Genomic DNA, 22,720 nt, shown 5'->3' with positions numbered 1-22,720 from the left:
CTTATCTTTTTTCCAGTATTGTCTTCCCCATATGATCATTTGATTGGGCTCTCTTCAATGATACTCAATTATCCACTAATTTTTTTTCTAGAGCTGTTATATTTACCTATTCTTTGACTATTTCTTAATTGTCCTATCATACAATTCCCATCATATCGGAAGTGCCTACGTAGAAAATAACTAGAACATCTATTGTGAGAGTGTACAGAGGAAAAGATGACAGAAAAGGCAATGCATGTGAATTCTCAAAACTTGGAATTCTTCCACCAGTCTTAGAAGTTTAATTTAAGATAATGTGCCTGTTCTCAAAGCTTAGAATCCCACTTCTTCAGTTTAGAACTTTTGAATCTGGTGGCTTTTGTTTTGTCGCTTACTAGCATCAAGCTCTAGTTGATAAACCTCCAGGGCAGTAGGAGATTGTTCTTGTATTTTCTTGTTTTTACCCTGATGTATAGAAAAAGTGGATTTGTTTAGAGGGTTCGTTCGCCCTGCTCTCCAGCCCAGCCCAGCCCAGCCTGACACTTCAGAGTTGATAGAATGAATCAAATATGTCTACAGACGTTCTTTCAGTGTCTGTTGACTCAAGACACGCTGCTGGGCAGTGGTCCCTGCTCTCTAGAGCTTACATCAAGTGTAGCTGGAAGAAAAGCCCCACCCATCCCACCCAGCTGACTTCGAAGAGGCTCCTTGGTCGCTAATTTAGCTTTGACTCGCGTGCGGACGGCCCAAGGCCTTCTTGCCGCTGACAGCCTAGCCCCCTCAGGGACCGGTGGTCTTCCCCTCCGGTCAAGGGCATCACCTAGGGGAAGGAACAGAAGACCTCGCTCTTGCTTTCTTTCTCTGGCACCAAAGGAGGCTGGAAAGCCACTAATAACGGCAACAATATTATCATTAGTTATTATTTTTAATTAAAAATCGGGTCGGGGGAGGGGAAGACGCAGACCCTTACTGCACGCCCCACCTCGCTCGGGGACAAAAGCCCCGCCTGGCGCCGCGGCAGAGCGGGCGGCGCGTCCCCAGCGGCCGCTGGACCCGGGGGGCCCGGCCGGGCGGGCGGGGGAGGCGGGGGAGGCGGGCCCCGCCCAGCGCGGGCCGCCGGCTGTCAGCGTGGCCGCGCCCGGCGGCCGTCCCGGTGGCCGCCGCGTCCCCGCCCGCGGGCCGCGCTGCAGCGAGCGGGCGGCCAGGTGTCCTGCGGGAGGCGTCCGGGCACCGCGAGCCGCCTCTCCACGGCCGGCCGGCGGCGGGCGCGTGTGCGCCGCTGTGCGTTTCGGGGATATTTTCCTCCCCACGCCCTGCCGGGCTTCTCCTCTGCTCTCTCCGCTTCGGCCCCTGCTGCCTGAACCATGTCCGCAAGGGGTGAGTGGGGACCAGGTGGGCACCGTCCACGGACCCCGCGCCAGGCCCGGCGGGGCAGGGCGCGGACCTGGCCGGGCAGGGCAGGTGCGGGAGGGCGAGGGGCTGCGAGAGCCGCGCTGGCCCCCACCTGGCCTGAAACTTTGGCATCGGATCCCTGGGCTCTGAGCAGTTGGCGGGTGGAAGGAAGCCGTCGCCCGTGACCTTGATCCCCGGATGTGGGCGAAGCTTGAGGGTCAAGGTCGGTGCCGGGCTCACCTGCACAAGCTGCACGTTTGGGCTGGGAGGGCGTGGGGGATGGGCTCGCCGCTGCCTGTCCTGCTGGGGAGCGGCCTGAAGGGCTGGCCAGGAGGGAGGAAGAGGTATTTTTTTTTTTTTCCTCCTTTCTTGTTACCGTTTTGCAGCTCAATTATGGAAGAAATCCAGGGCTTGATGCAGTAAGATTTAAAGCTGCAGTGCTTACACCCCACTGAAAAAAGTAAATTCCCTACCTGTACTTCTCTTTGCATCGATCTCCCCCCCCACCCCCCCCCATTTTCTTTCTGGAGTAAAACAATTACTGCAGGTGAAACTGGGCAAAAGAAAAAAAATCAGAATTGCTTTTCAGGCAAGAGTGAAGGGAATGTGTTTCTTGCCATCTGGAGCCAGTGGTGATGCTGGGGAGAGTGGGTTAGTCATAGCTCAGTGGCTGCTACTATGAGTGAAATATTAAAGAGATCAAGTCATTGTGCAGCTTGCCAGCAGTTAAAACGAAGTGACTTGGTTGCTTTGCCATAAGCGTTTAAGGAAAATATTGATTATTTTTAGAAAGTGTTTTTGCAAAGCAGTAAGTTCCACCCCTTTGATACCCTGAAACTTGTAAGAGGAATTGCAGAGTTATTTTTTTTAAACTGAAGGGTTCACCATGCCTTTTTGGGGGGCGGAGGGGGAAAGTTTAGGAATTTAATAGCATGTGTTGGATAATTAAGTGCTGCTTTTCACGGTTCATTTCGGGGCATGTAACGAATAGAGTAATTTCCATCCAGAATGTTTAAATTCCTTTTTAAGAAAACTTGTCTTTGTTGATCTGGCAATATGGTTGGTTGGTTCTGTACCTGGAAATGGGGTGGTAAGGGCTGGGTGGAATGACAGAATTTATGTCTGTAGATACTGGGCTACAGAAGTGACATGGGGCCCTGGGATACTCCCTGCCTAATGATACCTAATGATTTGTGCATATTAGAGAAAGAAAAAAGTGGCTGGAACAGATATGATTATAGGGGACTGGGTGTGTGTATGGGATCTTCCGAGTGACTCGAGCTATACAATCTCTGAGCTATGTTCTAAATCCTAGGCTTTCGGTCCTAACCTCTCTCCTAAGTACCACAGGGAACATGTGGGGAATATCTCTCAGAGGTTGTAAAACTCTTTGTGGTCAGAGTCCACTTCTGATCTGGCTTTACACAACCCAAACCCCTTAGTAGATACCTCGCACACTGTAGGAGCCAAGTAACTACTGGGAACTTGGTATGTCCTCAGAAGCATCAAGTTCAATAGGTAATCCCCCCAATTTCCCCTGGTCTCTGGTACCTTCTATTACAGGGTCTCATGTATTTATCTGACAATATGAAATGAAGATGGCGCAGTGATTCAGAGGGCTACAGCCCTGGACTGGGGCTTAGTTCTCAAATATTTCTTTTCGAACCTGGTTTCAAGCAGGATGATTTGGAGTCAGACATAGACATTTCACTCAGTTGTCTTGTTTGCCCTTCAAACTCCATGTTGATAATCTTGCATGTAACAGTTTCAAGTCTGACTAATATTGCAGGGGAAATAAACATGATAATGAATATCGGTAATTGCATACTTATTATGTGTCAGGCACTTCTCATGTATTATATCATTTTATCCTCACAATAACCGAATCAAGTAGATACTGTTATTACCTCCCCATGTCACAGATGAAGGAACTGAAATTTTGAGAGATTATGTAACTTGCCTGAGCTCAAACAGTGGGTAAGTGGCAGATCCTGATTTCCACCTACGTCTGTCTGACTTCTGATCACATCTGCTTTGTTTTACTGCCTCTCGATTATCAGTCCTTTGAATATTATAGTAAACATCCCAATCATTGGTTTACTAAAGAAGAGAGAGAAAATGCCCTATACTTGAGATTTAAAGGAAATGGCCTTAATGAGTAACTTGCAATTCCCAATACATTTAGAAATATCTTGATGGGCGTTTGGTAAGGACAGAGTGAAGGAAGCAAGGCTGCTGAGCCCTGATGATGTTAATTTGATATTCCCATCCTCTTTGCTTCTACTCCAGTTTTGAGGATCAGAACTTCTTAGGTATTACCAATGACTGAGGATTTTTCTTATGTTTTTATGAAGTACTTTTATTTTTATCGATTTGTAAAAAAACAATTCTAAGTGATTAGTAGAGGGCCTAGTAGAGTAGCTACTGAATTGAGCTTGTGTGGAAAAATGTTTGATATTTATTTTTTATAGAAGATGTTGTCAAAACTGTGAGCTTTACTATGGTTCTCATATTCAGTATTTGCTCTCATCTATACTCCTGAAAGTAGAGATAATGTGTTAATGTGTCTATTTAAATACCTAACTTATAAATAGGAAAGTCTTTAGACACTTGGAAAGATAAATATCATTGATTTTAAAAATTATCTCTACTATTTCTAATATCTAGGCTTGTAGGGTATGGTATGGGTGGAAATACTTTTTAAAAATTGAAAACACTGGAAGCAATTGAATCCCATAAGAAAAGTGATTTTATTTAAAAATTTTAGAGAGAAAAATATTCTTTAATTCATCTGCTCTTTAAGATATAAACAGAGTACTAAAATTCAATTCACAATTCAAACTAACAGTAAAAAACATTCTTTAATTCCATGATAGGGCAACTGAAGACATTCCCATCTTGCAGTGTTTTATAATATTCTCATCAAAGACTTTTAACTTGGTGTTGTATTTTTACTACTAGAGACCAAAATTGAGCCATCTTATCTTGATTTTTGAATTACCAACTAGAGGAAATTATAACACTTAGAATAGAGTTTCCAAACCTATGGAGAATCCTCCTAGGTAGCCTTTTAAAAATGTGTATTCCCAGGCCTCAATCCAGATTTAATGGCTCGTAAACTCTGAAGACAGAGCCCAAAAATTCATATATGTGAAAAGCTCCCCAGCTAGTCCTAAGGACCATTAGATTAGAGCAGAATCGTAAGAATCGTCTGGAGTGTTTATTAACATACTGATACTAGGGCTCTGTTTCAGATCTACTGAATCCGAATATTCAGGAAGAGACCTGGGAATCTGAATGTTTAATAAGCCCCAGTTGATTCTTGTGTACAGGCAGACCTGGGAGCCGTTGAATTAGAGCTTGTTTCTTCTAATTCAGGGTTCTATATCATCCAGCAGGTTTTGAAAAAAGCTGTATTTGAGTTATAAAAGTAATATATTAAGATTCACTATCAATATATTTTATTATGTTTATAATAAAAATATGTTGTATTAACATATTAATGGATATATTAAATATTTAAATTATAAAGTAATATATTAAAAATTTGAACAGAAGTATATGAAGTTAAAAATGAAAATTCCCTATTTTTACTCCCTTCCTACCAAATCTTCAGAATTAAGTATGGTAAACAGTGCATCCTGTATATCCTTCCAGGCAGTTTCTATCTGCTTAGTTTTTGGTTCAATTCAATAAATATTAAATACCTATACCATACAGGACACATGGCAGATAACAGGCACTGTACACAGAAGAGATCACTCATGAGCCTACTAGCTTTTCAGATGCTGAGTCTTGAGAAAAAGGTCCAGGTGTGTGGATAGAGTCCACTGCACTGGCAGAGAAATACCTCCAAGTGTGTGTGCTCTAGAAATGTTAGATCAGTCTTGCTATCTTTGTTTTCAGAGCTTCCATAAAACTGGAAGCAACCTGAATGTTCATCCGTTGGGGAATGAGTCACTGAATTATGGTATATCCATACTATGGACTATTATGCAGCTATAGAAAAAGTGAGTTAGATCCATTTGTGTTGATCTGAAGGGATGGCCGTGATACATTGTTAAGTGTAAAGAGCAAGTTTTAGAATAAAGTGTATGTAATATATGATCCCAGTTTTGTAAACTGAGAAAAATCCCTATGTATGCATATGTGTGTGTGCCATGGGCATAGAGAAGATCATACAGCAGTACACACCAAGCATTTAACAGTGGTTACCTTGAAGGCAAGGGTGGGGAGAGAAGATAGTTGGCTTTTCTTTGAGTGCATCTTTGTGTTGCTTGCTAGCAAGTAGATATAGCTTTAATAGATTGAGAAAAAATCCAATAAAGAAAAAATGTCCACTTCATCCCCACTCATTCATTTCATTTATTCGAGTCAGGACATAGATTTTCATTCATTCATTCAGCAAACATTTATTAAATACCTGTTATATGCCAGCAATCAGTGACTAGGACCCAGTACATACCCTCAAGGAGCTCGCAGTTTTGTCAGGGAGACAAATATGTAAATATTTATAAAATATATGCTGAGTGCACAGAGAAAGAGAGAGATAATATGGGATAGAGAGAGAGTATTTTGGTGATACAAAAGAGTGGCACCAAATACAGCCTTCAGGGGGTGAAGGTTGGGGTGGAGAGGGTAAGGCCCATTAGATCAGGTGAAACTTCTTGAAGAAAGCAGAGGTATTTCCTTGGAGAATGAGTTAGATTTAGCCAGATGAAAAAGGATGGGATGGAGGGAAGGGCTTTCCAGGGAGAGGGGCATGAAAAAGGAACAGTAGGGGGGCCGGCCCCGTGCGTAGTGGTTAAGTGCGCACATTCCACTGCTGGAGGCCTGGGCATGTCAGGCCATGCTGTGGCAGCGTCCCATATAAAGTGGAGGAAGATGGGCACAGATGTTAGCCCAGGGCCAGTCTTCCTCAGCAAAAAGAGGAGGATTGGCATGGATGTTAGCTCAGGGCTGATCTTCCTCACCAAAAAAAAAAAAAAAAAAAGGAACAGTAGGATGTATGTGAGTCCTGGGAAGCGTGTTGGTGCAGGGTGACAAGTTTGCAAGGGAGAGGAGAGCCAGATCTCAGATGAGTCAGGAGGTGCAGAGGGCATTTTATGGAAAGGCTGAAGATGTAGGGATTTCCGTTTACTAGGAACTATGGTTCCAGAGAGCACAGTGGAATGTTGTCAGTGGTGGGAGATGTGCAGCAGGAGGGAAGAAGCAAGGGCGGAAAGGGATGAGAGGGGAGCAGGGATGGAGGTTCTCCATCTTTTTCATCATTGAGACCACAGGAATGAGGGAGATGGTTGCACATGATTGGTCTCAAATGTCCTAACTTTGAAATGAGGAGTTTTGGTTGCAGTCCAAGCTGAGTCCCTGACAGTTTTGGCTGAAGGCAGAAGGTGGTGAGGACTGCCATCAGCTAATAGAGCAGCAGCAAAGCCCTCTGCTGGACAGTGGCTCTTGCATAGGATTGGGGGTCAGGGTAGAATGTGGTGCAGAGGGACCATAGGAATCAGAGCTACACTGATTTTTGCTGACTTCCTGAGCTTACCGTAGTTGATGCTTACATCTACAAACGTGTATCTGCTAGTTGATAAAGGGGAGACTTCTGTTCTGTTTCTTCTCTCTCTTACTTCTTCCTGTATCTCTATGCCTGTTATACCACTAGCTGCATTGCTCTACCTTTATCAGTGATGTTGTAAAGATTAATACACTGAGTTCGGATTTGGTGTTGTATGGGGGGCCTTTTTTCTGCCCTACATTAGCTATCGTTTTTCTTCTTTTTCAGTTATAGAACTCTCAAGCAATTTATCAAACTGAAGACAGGAGAAGATATATTTTAAAGTCAACTTTAGCCATTATTAGTTTTGATATTACAAAAAAATCAAAACAGCAACACACTACACTTCCTGAAAGTCCTTTTTTGCATTTAAAATTTATTTATTTATTTATTTTTTCCCCCAAAGCCCCAGTAGATAGTTGTATGTCATAGTTGCACAGTCTTCTAGTTGCTGTATGTGGGACGTGGCCTCAGCATGGCCGGAGAAGCGGTGTGTCGGTGCGCGCCCGGGATCCGAACCCAGGCCACCAGCAGTGGAGCGCGTGCACTTAACTGCTAAGCCATGGAGCTGGCCCCTTTTCTGCATTTAAAATAAACGGGTTCCGATTCAATAAATAGGTTTTGTTTAAATGAGAGAAATAGTTTTGGACATCAGTATCTCACATGTGGGAGAATCATGTTTCAGAAAAGATTTTTGGAAGGTTGAATTGTTCCCACATTGTATCTGTGAACAGAATTGCATTTTTCTTTTTTTCATTTTGGGACCTCATGTAGAGAAGGGTGAGTTAACCAGACTTCTCAGGTTATGGCTCACTATCAGCACCAGGTCATCAGGCCCATCTCTTGTCTAATTTATTTATTGTTTTGTTTTTATCTCTATCTCCCAAGCCCATTCCATTTTCCCCAGAGGCAGCTATTCTAATACATTTGATATGTGTCCTTGAATTAACAGTAAAACCAATTTTAGATATGTTTTTGTATTTAAAGCTATAAGTACCAAGTTATTTTGTGTGTGTGTGTGTGTTTCAAGGATTAATCAAATTCTTTTTTGGATAACTGATTTTATGAACATGTGCATATTTCTGACCTTATTTGGAAGTTTACATCACTTAATGCAACAGCATGCCTTATTCTATTAGGGACCAGGTATGCAAAATGAATAACGGTTAGTCCCCGTCCCAAAGGAACTCAAACTGAGGGGTGTGTGTGTGTGTAAAGTTATGTACACAGCTGACGGGAAAAAGATATGATAAAGATTATCGTATAGGAATGATCAGACTGGTATGAGAGAGTCAACTAATTGTGACTGGAGACAACAAGAACAGCTTCATTTCACAAAGGAGATGGGATTTGAGGTGGATCTTGAAGGATGAGTAGGAAATGGCAGGAGAATACTGAAAGATGTGCTTTCCTCTCAGAAGGAACAGCAGAGGTGACAACATGCAGGAGTGGAAGTGCAGGCTGTGTGGAGAGGAAGGGGTCTGTGAAGTGTGAGGGTACGAGATTTGCAGTGGGGAGGGGAAGAAGAAGAGGGAAGACGGAGGTGATGTGTTAAAGAAGTAATCCTTCACATCAAAGGCTTTTCCTCAATAGAGAAGTACAGATGTGAAGAAGGGAAGCAAGAGGTCTGTCCTTGGTACATTCACAATAACTCATCCCTGGTTGTTCAACTTGCCCACAATATTAGAGATGGCATTTTGTTGCCAAATTATGCTGCAGTGAGTTACATTTTTTCCTGACCACAATTCTCATTTAGATAGAAATCTTGCCAAAAGCTCTCTCTTGTGTTTCCTTTCACATGGAAGATTAGGCTATCTGAGCCTTATCTTTAGTTTTGTACCTGACACTAGAAAATCCCAGTACTAAGAATGCTGGCACATGGCAGGGCTGAATGCAGAACAGCCAAGCAATGTGTTTGACTATAGCAAGGGGAAGGAGCAAGGCCATTCCCCCAGGAAGAAGCATGCATTCTTAATGGATCCTATTTTTACATGTACATCACTAGTTCCCTTAGTTCTAGAGAGGAACAATACAGCACTAATTCATAGAGCCCTTTAAAATGAAAGAAGAAATTTTGTAAAATTTATGGAACAATATCTTGGAGATGGTAAATTAGTCTTCATTGTCTTTTATGGGAGAAATGTTTCTTTTTCGTGAGCCTGTGGTTTCAGGTTCTTCTCTAACTTAATCCATGTTAGTGTTCGTTGACATAAGTAGTACTAATTACTTGATACATTTTGACATTTTGTTGCTCTAGTCACTATATACTGCTTATTAAGACCTGAACTGTATTTCACTGTGGCTGCCATTATCTGCTTAATCCCTGGTTTCCAGTGCACTTGGGTAGAGAAAGGAAAAAGAATGTGAGTGGTCAGCACTTCACCCTGGTTAAAGCAGCATCTCTGTGAATATCATCCATCCACCATCCATCCATCCATCCATCCATCCCATAGACATCTATTGAGCCTTCCTAGAGTTCATAATCAAATACACATCATCGAAAATGCAGCTGTCTATACGCATTAAATTTTACAATGTCACTAGGAATGGACAGCACACGTTGCCTGCACTATAATAGTATAGTGGGGTTGTTCTCTATTAAAATGTGCGGCACTAGCCATACATAGGAGCTTGTGCCAAAAAGAACTTGTTTTGTTCACTTTCCTTAAGGACCTCTTGAGAAGCAGTTTGAAGCTTTGTGGTCTTCTGCAGCCCATCTTGTCCACCCATCTTGGTGACAGTGTGGCAAAGCTAAAAAGGCACCTATGACTCTACCCCATGGATAAAGCAAGCCCTGTGTTTCCTGTAGGCTTTACTGGCGCACTCCCATTTTTAGCTCTTCTTTTCTCCCTTGCAAGTTCGGGTATACTCTTTGCTGCCTTTGTGAATATCTCATGGTCTAGAGCACAAATGTCATCATTCTGTCACAGACAACAGCCTGGGGTCAAAACCAACTCACGTACAAACTGGATAGGAAACTGTTTTAAGGGTAAAGAGAGAGAGAGAAAGAGAGAGTATGAGAGCAGTAGAGGGATTGATGTAGATTAAACAATACTATTAAAAATTGAAAATAGAGACATTGGATTTGAGTGTAACAAGTATTTGCTAGTGTAAATTGAATTATCACATTTTTCTTTATTGAGAATGGAATAGAAGCTAGTGCAGTTGCAATTTATATTATATATAACAGGGATTCCACAATTAAGAAAATACATGCTTTCTTCTCTCCCCTTTCCCAAGGAACAGAAATGGCAACCATTTATCTGAAAATTTCTTGAGAGCAAGCAAGAAATCAGTGTGATGGACAGTGGTTAACTCTTTTGATCTTTCAGTTTTCCTCACTGATATTCAATCAGCTAGTATTTATTGAATCTCTTTCCTAGAGTAGCCAGATTTATTCCAAATCCATCCCTGGACTGATGATGCTAATATATTAATTAATGAAGTCATTTAACAAATATTTATTGAGCACTCTGGGGTGAGGACTGTCATGATTTTTGGGTGGAGGAGTATTAAAGGGTTTAGAATTTGTGATTGAATGAGGCTGGCAAATAGGGGCTGATCAACATTTATTGCTCACATTTAAATATATATTGTATTTTACATGTACCATACAAGTTATCCTCCAAATGGGATACTTCTGTCTGGGAGAAATGCTAAACCAGATGGGATACTGGGACAACAGGTGTATAGTGCGGCTATCTCAGGCAGGTGGGGACTGTGGCCTTCCTAACTAGTAGAGTTTCTAGCCAGCCTGTGTTTTGGTTTCAATGTATTCCTTGGTCTCAAAAGACAGAATTTTGGTCAGTATCTGAATATCTGCCTGTAGTATTAGCTACATTGTATATTATCTACATCAAAATTTAACTTAAATCCTGGGCTGGCTCTTTCCTTCCCTTTAATCCAGTGCATTTCTGGGCTGTTGTCTCTCACGGGAAGTTGGTATGCTCAGGTGTAATTATTATAAACTAACAGTAACATTTAGTACAAAGTCAAAGCCAAATGAATTTTTGGAATATTTGTTTTTTTATTTTTTGGGTAATTCACATGATAGTTTCCTTGTATTGGGGTAAATTATCTAGAGAAAAACTATTGTGGGAAGGAAATGTTTAGTACCTTTGGTCCCTCAATAGTCATTTTAAAGATTTTATTTATTTATTTTTTTCCCCCCAAAGCCCCAGTAGATAGTTGTATGTCATAGCTGCACATCCTTCCAGTTGCTGCATGTGGGACGCGGTCCCAGCATGGCCGGAGAAGCGGTGCATCGGTGCGCGCCTGGGATCCGAACCCGGGCCGCCAGCAGCGGAGCACGCGCACCTAACCGCTAAGCCACGGGGCCGGCCCTCAATAGTCATTTTAAATGAGTGGCTCTATTTCTTCTAGTTAATGCAGTTTCAAAGCAGCTTTAAAATGCGTAGTTCAATTTACCTATAGTTATTCTTGAACTCACTACCTACTTAATGACTTTCTGCTAGTATATTTGAGATTTATTTCCCCAGTACATTGTATTATTTTATTGGGAAAATTATCTAATATGCATTTACCACTAAAAAGAAATTGTTTGTGTTTTGTTTTATAATTACTTGGTTGGGAAGTCGTTATGTAGTAGATGTATGGGTAAAAACCTTTGTATTATGGAGCCCTGCATTAGAATAAAGATGAAAGCAAGCGTTGTGGGTCAATCAAAAATTACTTGCTGATTAATTAGAGGTCATATGATTTTGGTCCTTTGTTAGATAATTTTTTTTAGGCTCTTAAAAGGAAGCACTCTGTGTGCATAATTATTGTTATTCACATTTTAATAAAGTTCTTTATTCTGTACAGTGTGTTCTTCCTCCAGCTCTTTAACATTATTATATATGAGATTAATATTTGATGGTATATTTGTAACTATGTTAGAGTCAATTTATAAATAGTTTTTCCTAAAGAAAATATCTTATAATATGGTTTGCTTAAAACTGTGTCCAGGGTCTTTACTCATGCTTTTCTTTCTCAGCTTATTGAGAATTCATTTAAAAAAACACATTCACACAGGGTGGCCACCAGAGAACTGAATGGTAACAATGGAGGGAAATGAGGACAATGAAGTAAACAACTATTTCTGGCTTTCAGCTCCAAATAGGAATGAACAGAAGGAGACGAGTCCCAGAGTCTGGGGGAAGGAGGGAGGGGGAAAAGCCATAATTTTTAAATGTTAAAAAAAAAAGATAGAAAAGAGGTTAAGGTTGGCAATCTCTAATGGATTCCAGGGAGATTTTTGTTGTTGTTGTTCTGTGTAAAACAAGGGAATCTTTATTTTGATCCATTTAAGCATTTGAGTGAGTAATGAGCATGAGCATCAGTGATGGTTTATTTTTCTCACCAGTTCCTTAGTTACTATTTATTTTAGGAGAATCTATTCTGTGGTTAGAGACTTTATGTAAATGATAGCCTTGTAGGTATAATTAATGTATTCATTTATCTGATCATTCAGTAAGCATTAGTTGAACACCTACTAAGTGCTCCAGTTCTTCTAGGTGTTGGGGTGAGACAGCCACTTACCACATAAACATATAACATGACAGGTGGTGAGAAAGTGCTATGAAGAAACATAAAGAAGAGCAAGTAGAAGAGAGAATGTTGGGAGACGAGAGGGCAAGGAAGGTGCTATTTTGTATGGCATGATAATGGAAGGCCTCTTTGATAAAATGACATTTGAGCAGAGACCCAAAGGAAGTGAGGGAATCATGCATATTCTGGTAGAAGGGTTTTCTAGGCAGTGACCTAAGCAATGCAAAGGCCTTGAGGTCTACCTGCATGTGTGTCCTCAGACCAGCAGGGAGGCCATTGTGGCTGGATCAGAGAGTAGACTGGAGAGGGGTGGAGGTAAAGTCAGAGAGAGAGTTGGGGGCAGTGGTGTCAAAGTGGTCCTTGCAGGCCATTGTGTGGACTTGAGTTTTCCTCTGAGTGAGACTGAAAACCCTTGGATTGTTCTGAGCGGAGTAGTGACATGATTTGATTTAGTTTAAAAGGATCACTTGGTGAACAATGTGCAGAATAGACTAGTGAGCAAGGGTAGATGCAGGAAGACCAGTTAGGAGGCTATTGTAATGGTCAAAACAAGAGAAAATGGTGGATTAAACCAGATGGCAGGAGAGCAGCTGGTGAGAAGTCATTATTCTGGAAATATTTCTAAGGAAGTCCTCATAGGACTTGCTGATGGGTTGGAAGCATGGAGCAAAAGAAAGAGGAGAGTTGTAGATACCTCCATTTTTGGGGGGGCAACTGAGAGGAGAGCATGCCGTTTCCTGGGATGGGGAAGACTGTAGAAGGAGCAGGTTTGAGGATGGGGGAATCAAGTGTTTTGGATATTTATGTTTGAGATATCTCTTAGGCATCCTATTATGAGGGTATTTATCATGCACATTTTACAGATAGAGAAAATGAGGCATAGAGAAGAAAAGATACCTGCCTGAGATCATGTAGCTAATAAGTGGTTGATCCGAGATTTAAATTCAAGTCTTGTTAATGCCAGAGTATGCTCTACCCACCACAATGCTGCCTCTTTACATTAGGCTGAAATACATGCCAGCAAAATAATGTATCTGGTTTTCATTTCTTAATTACTTATGATTTTTCATTATGTGAGATAATTTTCTGCATTTTAAAACATGGCTTGTGTTTAAGGGAAAAGAAACCCTGTCATCCCATTATTCCAAATTCTACCATTTATCAATATTATCATTGTTAGCATTGCAAAAATGCTGCTGAAACACGAAGAAGCATATTCTAGGATTATGGCATTCATTCATTCATTCGTTTGATGTAATCACCGAGTGCTTGCTATGAGCCAGGCCTGGAGGGTGCTAGCTCCTTTATTTACAGAGGTCCCTGACTAACGAAGGTGAGAGAGCAGTGTATGGAAGTTGCAGCACAATGTGACCAGTGGCATGATGGTGGTATGTGCAGGGTATTGCAGGAGCACAGACGAAGAGCCCCGTTCCATCCTGACTGGATATGGGGCCAAGGAAGTGATATTGGAATGGGGCCTTAAAGAATGATTGGAATTTGCCAAATGGAGATGTGGTGGAAAAGTATTCCGAACACAGGAAACAGCATGTTTTTAGAATTAAAAAAAATAATAATTAAGCATGTTAAACATTAAGAATAAGACATTTGAAGTGAAATGTAACATACAGGGACAATATGAGGAAGATTTAAAAACTACACTGAGGAACATGAAAGGTTTAAGTCATTGAACAGACCTACTATGCTCTTGGATAACAAGATACCATATAGTAAAAATGTCCATTTCTCCTAAATCTCTCTATAAAAGAAGGGAAATCCTGATTAAAATGCCAACAGAATCTTTTTTTTTAGAGACATAGCAAAATGATACTATTATTTATTTTGCAAAATGGAATATATAAAATTTTGAAAAAGAAATATAATTAAAAGAGATTAGCCCTACCATATATTAAAACATACTGTGAAACTGCAATGATTAAAACAGTTTAGTATTGGAGAAAAATGAAACTAGTGGAAAAGATTAGAGCACAATGAACAGGGAATTTAGTTCTAGTGAAGTGGTATTTTAAGATCAGTGTGAGAAGAGAGATTATTCAATAAATGACATTGGGACACTGGCTGTTCAGAAAAATAAACCTGAATCGTTTTCTTACTTCTTACACACCCACACAAAATTCCTAATGTTTTAGATAGATAAGTGTAAAATAAATGAAGCGCTAGAAGTCCTAGAAGAAAACACAGGTGAATTTATAACCTGAGAATGTTACAAGGTTCCTGACATTTTATACAGGATACAAAGCCTAAGAGTCATAAAAGAAAATGTAGATACACTTAACTACATAAAAATAAAAGATTTCTGTGTGGTTAAAAATACCACACCCTGCGCTCCGGCTTGTAGTTCTCACGAGGCCCCAGCAGAGCTTGAACCTGGCCACCTGCACCAGGGAAGTCCAGCCAGCAGGTAACAGGGGAAGAGGCAGAGACAGGCGTGGGATACTGCTGAGGGACTTTTTGAAAGCTTGGCAAATGCTTTGACAGTGTTAGTTTCGGGGCTAACCTGAGGACCTCAGTGAAGTTTTAATCTCCGCACAAAACAGGCTGGACAAGTTCTGAGGATGGCCTTCACTCGTGCGTTCCACAAACACGCTTGGCGAGTTTTCAGTACCAAATGCAAGGGGTACAGCAATGAGTAAGGCATAGTCCCTGCCTCAAAGAGGCCACATCAGACCTAGGATTGATATCTGGAATTGGAAGGCCATTGTCACTCCCACTCTTTCCTGCCTTCTAGAACATTCACACTCCTTAGGATAGTGTGATCTGAGGCTTTATCCCTTTTCTGGACAGTTGTAGGAATGACGCTAAGTGGTCATCTAAGGTTAATACTAGGCTCCCCTGTGACCCTGGCACAACTTTACCATAGGAAAAAAGGTTACACGATGTTATGCTCTACTTCTGGAAGGACTGACTGCTGAAAAAGATGACAAAGGGCCCCTTGGAGCTGGCCTAGAAATGGCAATCTAATGAACTCATTCATCTCAGCCTTTTCTGCTTCCATAGCCAAGCTGCCTAAACTGATAAAGGATGTTTATTTGCTGGTGTTCAGAACATTTGATTTAAGTGAGCATCCTATTAGTGTTTCTTGGAGATTAGCCTGGCCTGGTTCTCTGAATCCCTTTGATTAAATCAGGGCCTTGTTTGGAGGCATCCTTTTGCCCTGGTTTCTCTGCTCATAAACACATTTTGAACTTGGTATAAGGCTCTGCTCTTTCTCTGACAGCTACGCTTCCTCCTCCCAGACTTTTTCATTTTAGTGTCTGTTGCACTGACACTAAACTGCACAGAGTTGTCTAGGTGGCTGTATCCTCTTCTAGACTGTGAATTCTGAGGAGTCAGGGACCGCGTGTTACATGCGTATTCCCAGATCCTCGCCTACCCCAGAACCTGGAGCTGAGTAGATGTTTAATGAACAATTATTGAGAGAATCAGGAGAAGAAAGGTTGCCATACACGAAATCCACAATGTGGTGGGATAGACAGACATATGAAGGAGGTAGGGGAGAAGGTACTGTCATAGGAATTTCTCAGCCCTTTTAGTTGAACTCTGTTAAGTTGAATATGGCCTGGAAGTCCGTTTTCTCATACGCCTCTGCTCTTAGACCTAATCAAGGACACAGTTGTGTTTTTTATACTAGGATGAGGAGTGTTTGACATGTGGATTCTAACCCCATCCATTGTGTTCTTTGGTGGGCTGGGTTCTGGCAGGAGCTAAGCTAGACACTTTGACATGGTTGTTCTGATGGGCAACTTCACCTGCCTTGCCCCCTGCATTTCGTCTTACTACAAGGCAATGTGTATGCCAGGTACCCTAACCTCTTCTGCCCTCACCCCTTCTCACACCCCTGCTCTTCATTCACACCCATCACGAGGTTCTGGAATGTGGCAGGGATGCTGGTGTGCATATTGGGTATGTTGTGTTGCCCACTGCATTGTAGCTGTACGTTAGCCCCCTTCGAAGTGTTCCTCAGTTATTTCTAAGAGTTTCCTAAGACATTGTCTCACATGTGTCTAGGAATGAGCTCTTTAGGTTCTTATGTTCAGACTCTGGTTTGGCTGAAACCCTGCTGTCTTGGCATGGGCAACGTTCTTGAGAACTGCTGTTTTGCTGGGGCCTCTGGTCACCTCTCCCACCCCCACCCAGACTGACCACTAGTCTCCCTGAACTGCTTTGAGCTAAGTGTGACCAGAGGCTCCTCCTTACAGCATAACTGAGACCAAGGTGTAACTTAGAAAACTAACTAAAAGCTAAAAAGCTGAAAGCTTCTTTTATAATCCTAAAAGCTGTAATCTCACTATCCAGGGAAACTCCTTTGACATGAAAGAGAAATATACACATATAGCTAAATTCAAACAGAACAATTTAAATAACGTAAATGAAAAGTGAAAGGTCCCTATCCCCTGAAGTAACCACTATCAACAGTTTCTTGAGATTCCCTTCTAGAGAAAAGTTATGTATATACTAGGACACTAGAATTGATCCATCACCTATAAAACTACTATCTTCCTACCTACTTACTTTAAAAAAAACCACTTTGCCTTTTTCACATACTATATCTTGAGATCTTTCCATATTAGCACATACAGATATAGCTTATTTTTTTATGACTGCACAGTGTTCAGTCATATGGTTACACCATACCTGATTTACTAGTCCTTTATTGATAAATACTTTGCTTGTTTGCTTTTATAGACAATGCTGCACTGAACATCTTTGTGCATATATCTTGTTGAGATTTTTAGAACATAGCCATAGGTATGAGGCTGTAACATTTACTGAGGCTTTACTGTTGGTTCAGAGATAATGGAAAGAGAGCATGATCCAGAGAATATCTCAGACACCCCTCTGGGGTTGATGTGCCCTAGGCTCTCTCCTGTGCTGTCTCCTGCTTTGTCCCCATTCAGTCTCAGCCCAGCTAGGAGCAGCTTATTTCTTTAGCCCCAGAAAATGTTACAGACATTTCCTTCTTTTACACCAAGGGACAGACCACTTCTATCCCAGAGAAAAAAAAGAATATTTATTTTCCTTCACTTCATCTAAAGCAAACCTAATTGCCTGTTATGGAAATAATTTTCTCCAGAATGATCCATTGCTTTTAGGACAAGATCATCACAAAATAGTCTGGTGCTGATATATTTCCCAAAGGCTGGATTATTTCTTCGTATTCATGGTCACTTGTTGCCCTCAGTTAAAAAACAAAACCTGAAAATTAATTCTTTTTAACGTTGAATCCAAATGTCCCCGCTTAAAAATAATCAAAATGGCAGGCCCTCCACAGGAGGTGGTACATTCTGGTGGGAAGAATTGGATGAAGAGTTGGGAGACTTGAGTTCCACCTTCAGCTCTGCTGCTCTGGGTGTGTGATTGTGTGCACACCATACAACAGACCTTCACCTTGGAGCCTCATTCCCTATTCCTAACCATTCCCTAGATGACCTCGGAAGACTCTTCCACTTCCAAGTCCTGAAACTAAAAATGAATTTCCAGATCAGATGACTCAATTTTATTTTGACTAAATTCCTGTAATGCCTAACTTTTGGCTGGAGTTTCAGCAGACAGGAGCAGAAATTGGCAGCATTTTATGTAATGTTATTTGGGCAAAGGGGTTGGGGAAGGGCCTGGCTCGAGTCATGGCACTAAAATTTTAGCTGCTTCTCACTTTTGTCTTTGCAAGATGTGTCTCCTGGTTTACTGGGAGAGCTGATACAATTTCTGAGAAGCCTGAAATGGGTTTGGTGCTCTTAAGCCAACAAAATGAAAAGTTTGCTAGTGAAAGGAGAGCATCCTTCTTGAGTTTGGGTGTTGGATACCATTTTTAATGAGGCTCATAATGTATTCTGGTCAAGGAACCCAAACATAAAACTAACAGAGGACCTACTTTGCTTTTAGAAAGAATCATATGATGTTCATTAGGTTTGCTGGATGAATTTATTTGGAAGCATTGACTGATAAGGCTTAATATAAGAATATCATATCTAACTTATAAAAGACTTGAAATGCCAACGTTTGTATGGACTAGAAAGAATTAGGAAAATGTCAGTATCTTCTTTGTTTTCTCCATACCTCTTCCTGTTGTTCCTGGTAACAAACAAACAAACAAACAAACAAAAATACCCAACATTTATTTGGCAAAGAGGAAATGCAAATTTGAGAAATGGGGATTATCTATTTGAGTGTTCATCCAGAACAGCATCTGTTTACCTCATATAGTTCTTTGACTGCAGTAAAACATCAGTGACTGGACGTTTTTCTTTCTCTTCCTTTTGATGTATTTGGTAGTTAAGGCAGGTTCTCCATCAAGCACTTCAGTCTTCAGAATCATGATGGTCAAATTATACATCTTTCTCAGTTAAGAAAAGGAAGTATTAATGGACAAGTCCGGGGAAAAGCCTCGTATACAATTATTGACTATTTTTATAGAAAACACAATGATTTCTACTTTTGTATTCATTGCAGAAGAAAATATTCCTTATAAAATTGATGCTAGATTGTGAGACGTATTCTATAAAATGCCTTTCAGGACAAATTTTTTTTTTTTTTTTTTTTTTAAAGATTTTATTTATTTTATTTTTTCCCCCCAAAGCCCCAGTGGATAGTTGTGTGTCGTAGCTGCACATCCTTCTAGTTGCTGTATGTGGGACTCGGCCTCAGGATGAACGGAGAAGTGGTGCCTCGATGCGCACCCGGGATCCGAACCCGGGCCGCCAGCATCGCAGCGCGCGCACTTAACCACCAAGCCACAGGCCCGGCCCAGGACAAATTTTTTTTTGAAAAATTATGTTTACTATCTTATTGACTAGGTCACAAAAAAGAGATGATATTTAGTGGAAATATATTTCATTCATAGAATGCTAGAAGAAAGATGTTTTATAGGAAATTTTTGTCGTAGGCAAAATATTTTTAAGATTCAGTGGAATGATTCTGGAGTTTATGAATATTGCCAACATAAAGGTATGACAGAAGGGATTACTCTATCTACCTGCAGCTTTGTTGAGAATATTATCAACAACATTTTTACTCTCCCAAGCTCTCTCTTTTCAAATTTATTTTCTAGTCTTTATTTGGGCTTTGTATTCTGCTTAAACTAGATTATACATCTATGTGCACTTATTATGAAAAATGTTTAAACTTACTTCTTCAAAGAAGTGTTGGTAATGATTTAGTAAAGTTAATGACAGATGGACATAGACCCTACTGGAGATAATTTGACAGGCTTGACTTTATTTGGGGAGCACTATTCATGGACACTTTTACCACCTGAATGGTAGGAACAATATCTTGGTCAAATCTGTCTGTCTAGTATCTAGTACATTCATTTCACAAGTATTTATTAGGCACCTGTTATCTTAGGAGTGGTGGATACAGCAGTGCACAAAACAGATTTAAAAAAAATACTTGCCAGTGGGAGCTTACTAGGGAGTTTACATTTTGAGTTGTGTTATTTTATTTATGTAAAAATTATATTTATGAAGCATAAGTAAGGAAAATACATAGAATATCAGATGGTGATAAGTGCTCTGGAGAAATGAAGCAGGGAGCGCGGATGGAGAGCGTGGGAAGGGGGCAATCATAAAAGGCTTCATTGAGAAGATGACGTTAAAACAAAGAGGAGGAGAGAAAGCATCTGGAGTAAGAGAATTCTAGATAGAGGGAACAGACATTGCAACCCTGAGTCAAGAACGTGCTTGGAGTATTTCAGGCACAGTGATGCTAGTAGGAGGGGGAAGTCAGAGAGGTGGTGGGGGCTTGGAGAACCGGTCGTGTGCTGTCTTGTGAACCAACATAAGGACTTTGGCTTTTACTCTGAGTGAGATGGGAACCATTGGAGGGTGTTGAGCAGACGAACACACTTAGTTACGAACACACTTAGTTACATGTTGACCTGAACTGAATATACCTTTAAAGAAAACATGAGAAACCCTGATCTGTGGCGTTGGCTTGTTGATTTATATAGTATAGAGTATTTAGTCATCTTTGGGTTTTGTGGTGTATGTGCGCGCACGTGTACATGTGAGGGGAGTAAAACACAACCCTGAGAGTGATGCCTCCTTAACTTTTGCACCCTAAGCACCTCACTCCCCTCACCCTAGTCCTGCCCTGTGTGTGTTTTTATTGTTTTAATTTGTGAATAACTATATGAATAAAACTTAGTTCTGGCCGCTGTTACCATTTGTAGCCAGCAAACAAAGTATATATCCTGTACAACAGGTCACTTGCATTGTTGGAACAAGAAAGAAGCAAGGGTAGCCAATGGATAATGGGCAGTCATTGCCTAATATTTGGCTTAGAGCACTAGATATAGTCCAGAAGAATAAGTACTAGAGGAAGGCAAACCCCTTCCTTCTGTGGTTTCAGAAAGGAAAAGCTGTAAAACTAGATAACCACCCCATGAAGGGTGTGATTAAGCTTAGAAATCAAGATGTCTGATGATAAATCATTGTATTTTCAGTATACCCAGGAATTTTGGAAAGGTACTTCAGTTAAGTTATTAGGCAGTCTTAATGCTATTTGTTATTTGATGTTACTTAATGCTCAAATGTTATTTGAGGTACAGACAAATCTCCTGGGACAGAGATTACATGCAGGTGTGACTGCTGTTGAAAATCTCAGCTGCCATCCTTGCCTGGTCTTGCGTAATATGTACCAGGATGTTTAAAATTTTTTTTTGAAAGCAGACAAAATAGAGGGAAGAGATGAATTTACGGCACATGGATACATGTTGAACAGAACAAAAGACAGGCGCACACAGCAGATACAACTTCTGCACAAGGCCTGAAGCTAGATTAAAACATGCACAGATAACATTTTCATTGTTGTCTTTGCATATCTGACAGTAGAAGCACAATTTCTGAATCGAACTGCACTTTTCTTTCTGGATCACTATTGTATAGATTGCATATTATAAGCTGGCCAACCAGTGACAGTATCTAATTTCATTGTTTGTTTACTACTATGTATGCTTTTTAAGAAAAGAAAATAATAGAGATAAATGATAGCTAAAAATATGGTCAGCTCAGTTTTCCAAACTCAGTTCATGATTTCCATTAAAATGAGAATTTTTCAAGCACAGGACTTCACATGGTTTGTAATTTTTTCCTATTGCTTTGGCAGTTCAGCAGTGCAAGTGTGATCATGTGATGGTTTTCAATGTCTCATAAAGCCTTTTAAGTAATTAATTTCAGGTAATGCTCTTCCTAAATTTTGAGAATATATAAAGAAAGCAATTAGAATTGTAAACTAGGTCATTTGTATGTATGGACAACTGTTATCAATCTCATATTCCCTTTCTACTTCATTCTATGTATCACTGCCAAATTAGTTTTCTACAGCTTGGCCATGATTATGTGGCTCCCCTATCAAAAAGCTTCCATGACCCCCCCACTGCTTCTTGAATTACCTTCAGATTCGTCTACCACTGCATTCAAGGCTCCTTTGTGATAAGTACCAGGATGTTTTAATTTTTTTGGAGAGAAGAGACAAATTCATTGGACATGCACAGTATTGAGCAGAGCAGAGAGACAGGCACACACAGCAGATATGACTTCCAAATTAATTAATTTCCTACGACTTGATTGCAGTGGCTCCCCTATGTAAAAAGCTTTCTTGACCCCCAGTTGCCTCTTGAATTGCCTTCAGATATCTCTAACTTGGCATTCAAGGCTCTTCATGACCTAGATGGCCCACCTCACTTTTCCGTCTTTGAAACCTTTGCCTAGGTCAAGCTAGACTGTTCGTCTTTTCCAAAGACAACTATGCTTTTGACTCTTATTTCCACCCGGAATATCCTCTTCTTCACCAGTTTCTGACAAAAGAGTGTCTATTTTTTAAGGCCCATCTTATATGCTATGAGGACTTCTCTTCTGAGAAAGAGAGACCTCTTCTGCTTTTTTGGAGTCTCTTGTGTAACAATCTTCTCTGCATTATGGAGATTCATGGGCTTATTTTAATTGTATTCCTCATACTTAGAAAGGAAACACTTTTTAAGCTGCCATTTATTGAGTCCTCACTATGTGCCAGTCAGTGAGAGGCAGTATGGATTGTAGTAAAGACAAGTCTAGAACCAGACTTGCCCGGGTTTAAATCCCATCACTGCCACATATAGCTGGGTAAAGCTGGACGGGAGTCCTCACCTCTCTGTGCCTATTTCCTCATAAGTAGCAAGGGTCTCATAGGGTTGTTGAGAGAATTACAAGCGGTCATACAGAAAAAGGATTTAGGACAGTGCTTGGCACA

The 22,720-nt window shown here is 40.8% G+C and overlaps 1 protein-coding gene across 1 annotated transcript in view; it reads left to right on the top strand.

Moving 5' to 3' along the window:
- The first annotated feature begins 1,227 nt into the window (after window positions 1-1,227).
- Window positions 1,228-22,720, top strand: part of ABLIM1 (actin binding LIM protein 1) — a 293,279-nt gene continuing 271,786 nt past the window's right edge. Inside the window, exon 1 of the mRNA XM_087432658.1 lies at window positions 1,228-1,356. Within this exon, the coding sequence (XP_087288784.1) occupies window positions 1,344-1,356 (13 nt within the window). The 5' untranslated portion in view covers window positions 1,228-1,343. The remainder of the gene's footprint in view (window positions 1,357-22,720) is intronic.

The sequence above is a fragment of the Ceratotherium simum genome, chromosome 6 (genome assembly GCF_057802395.1).
Source record: "Ceratotherium simum simum isolate JZ-2026a chromosome 6, ASM5780239v1, whole genome shotgun sequence".
Classification (NCBI taxonomy): Eukaryota; Metazoa; Chordata; class Mammalia; order Perissodactyla; family Rhinocerotidae; genus Ceratotherium; species Ceratotherium simum.
Note: the sequence above shows the minus strand (reverse complement) of the source record. Positions and strands in the feature narration are given on the sequence as shown.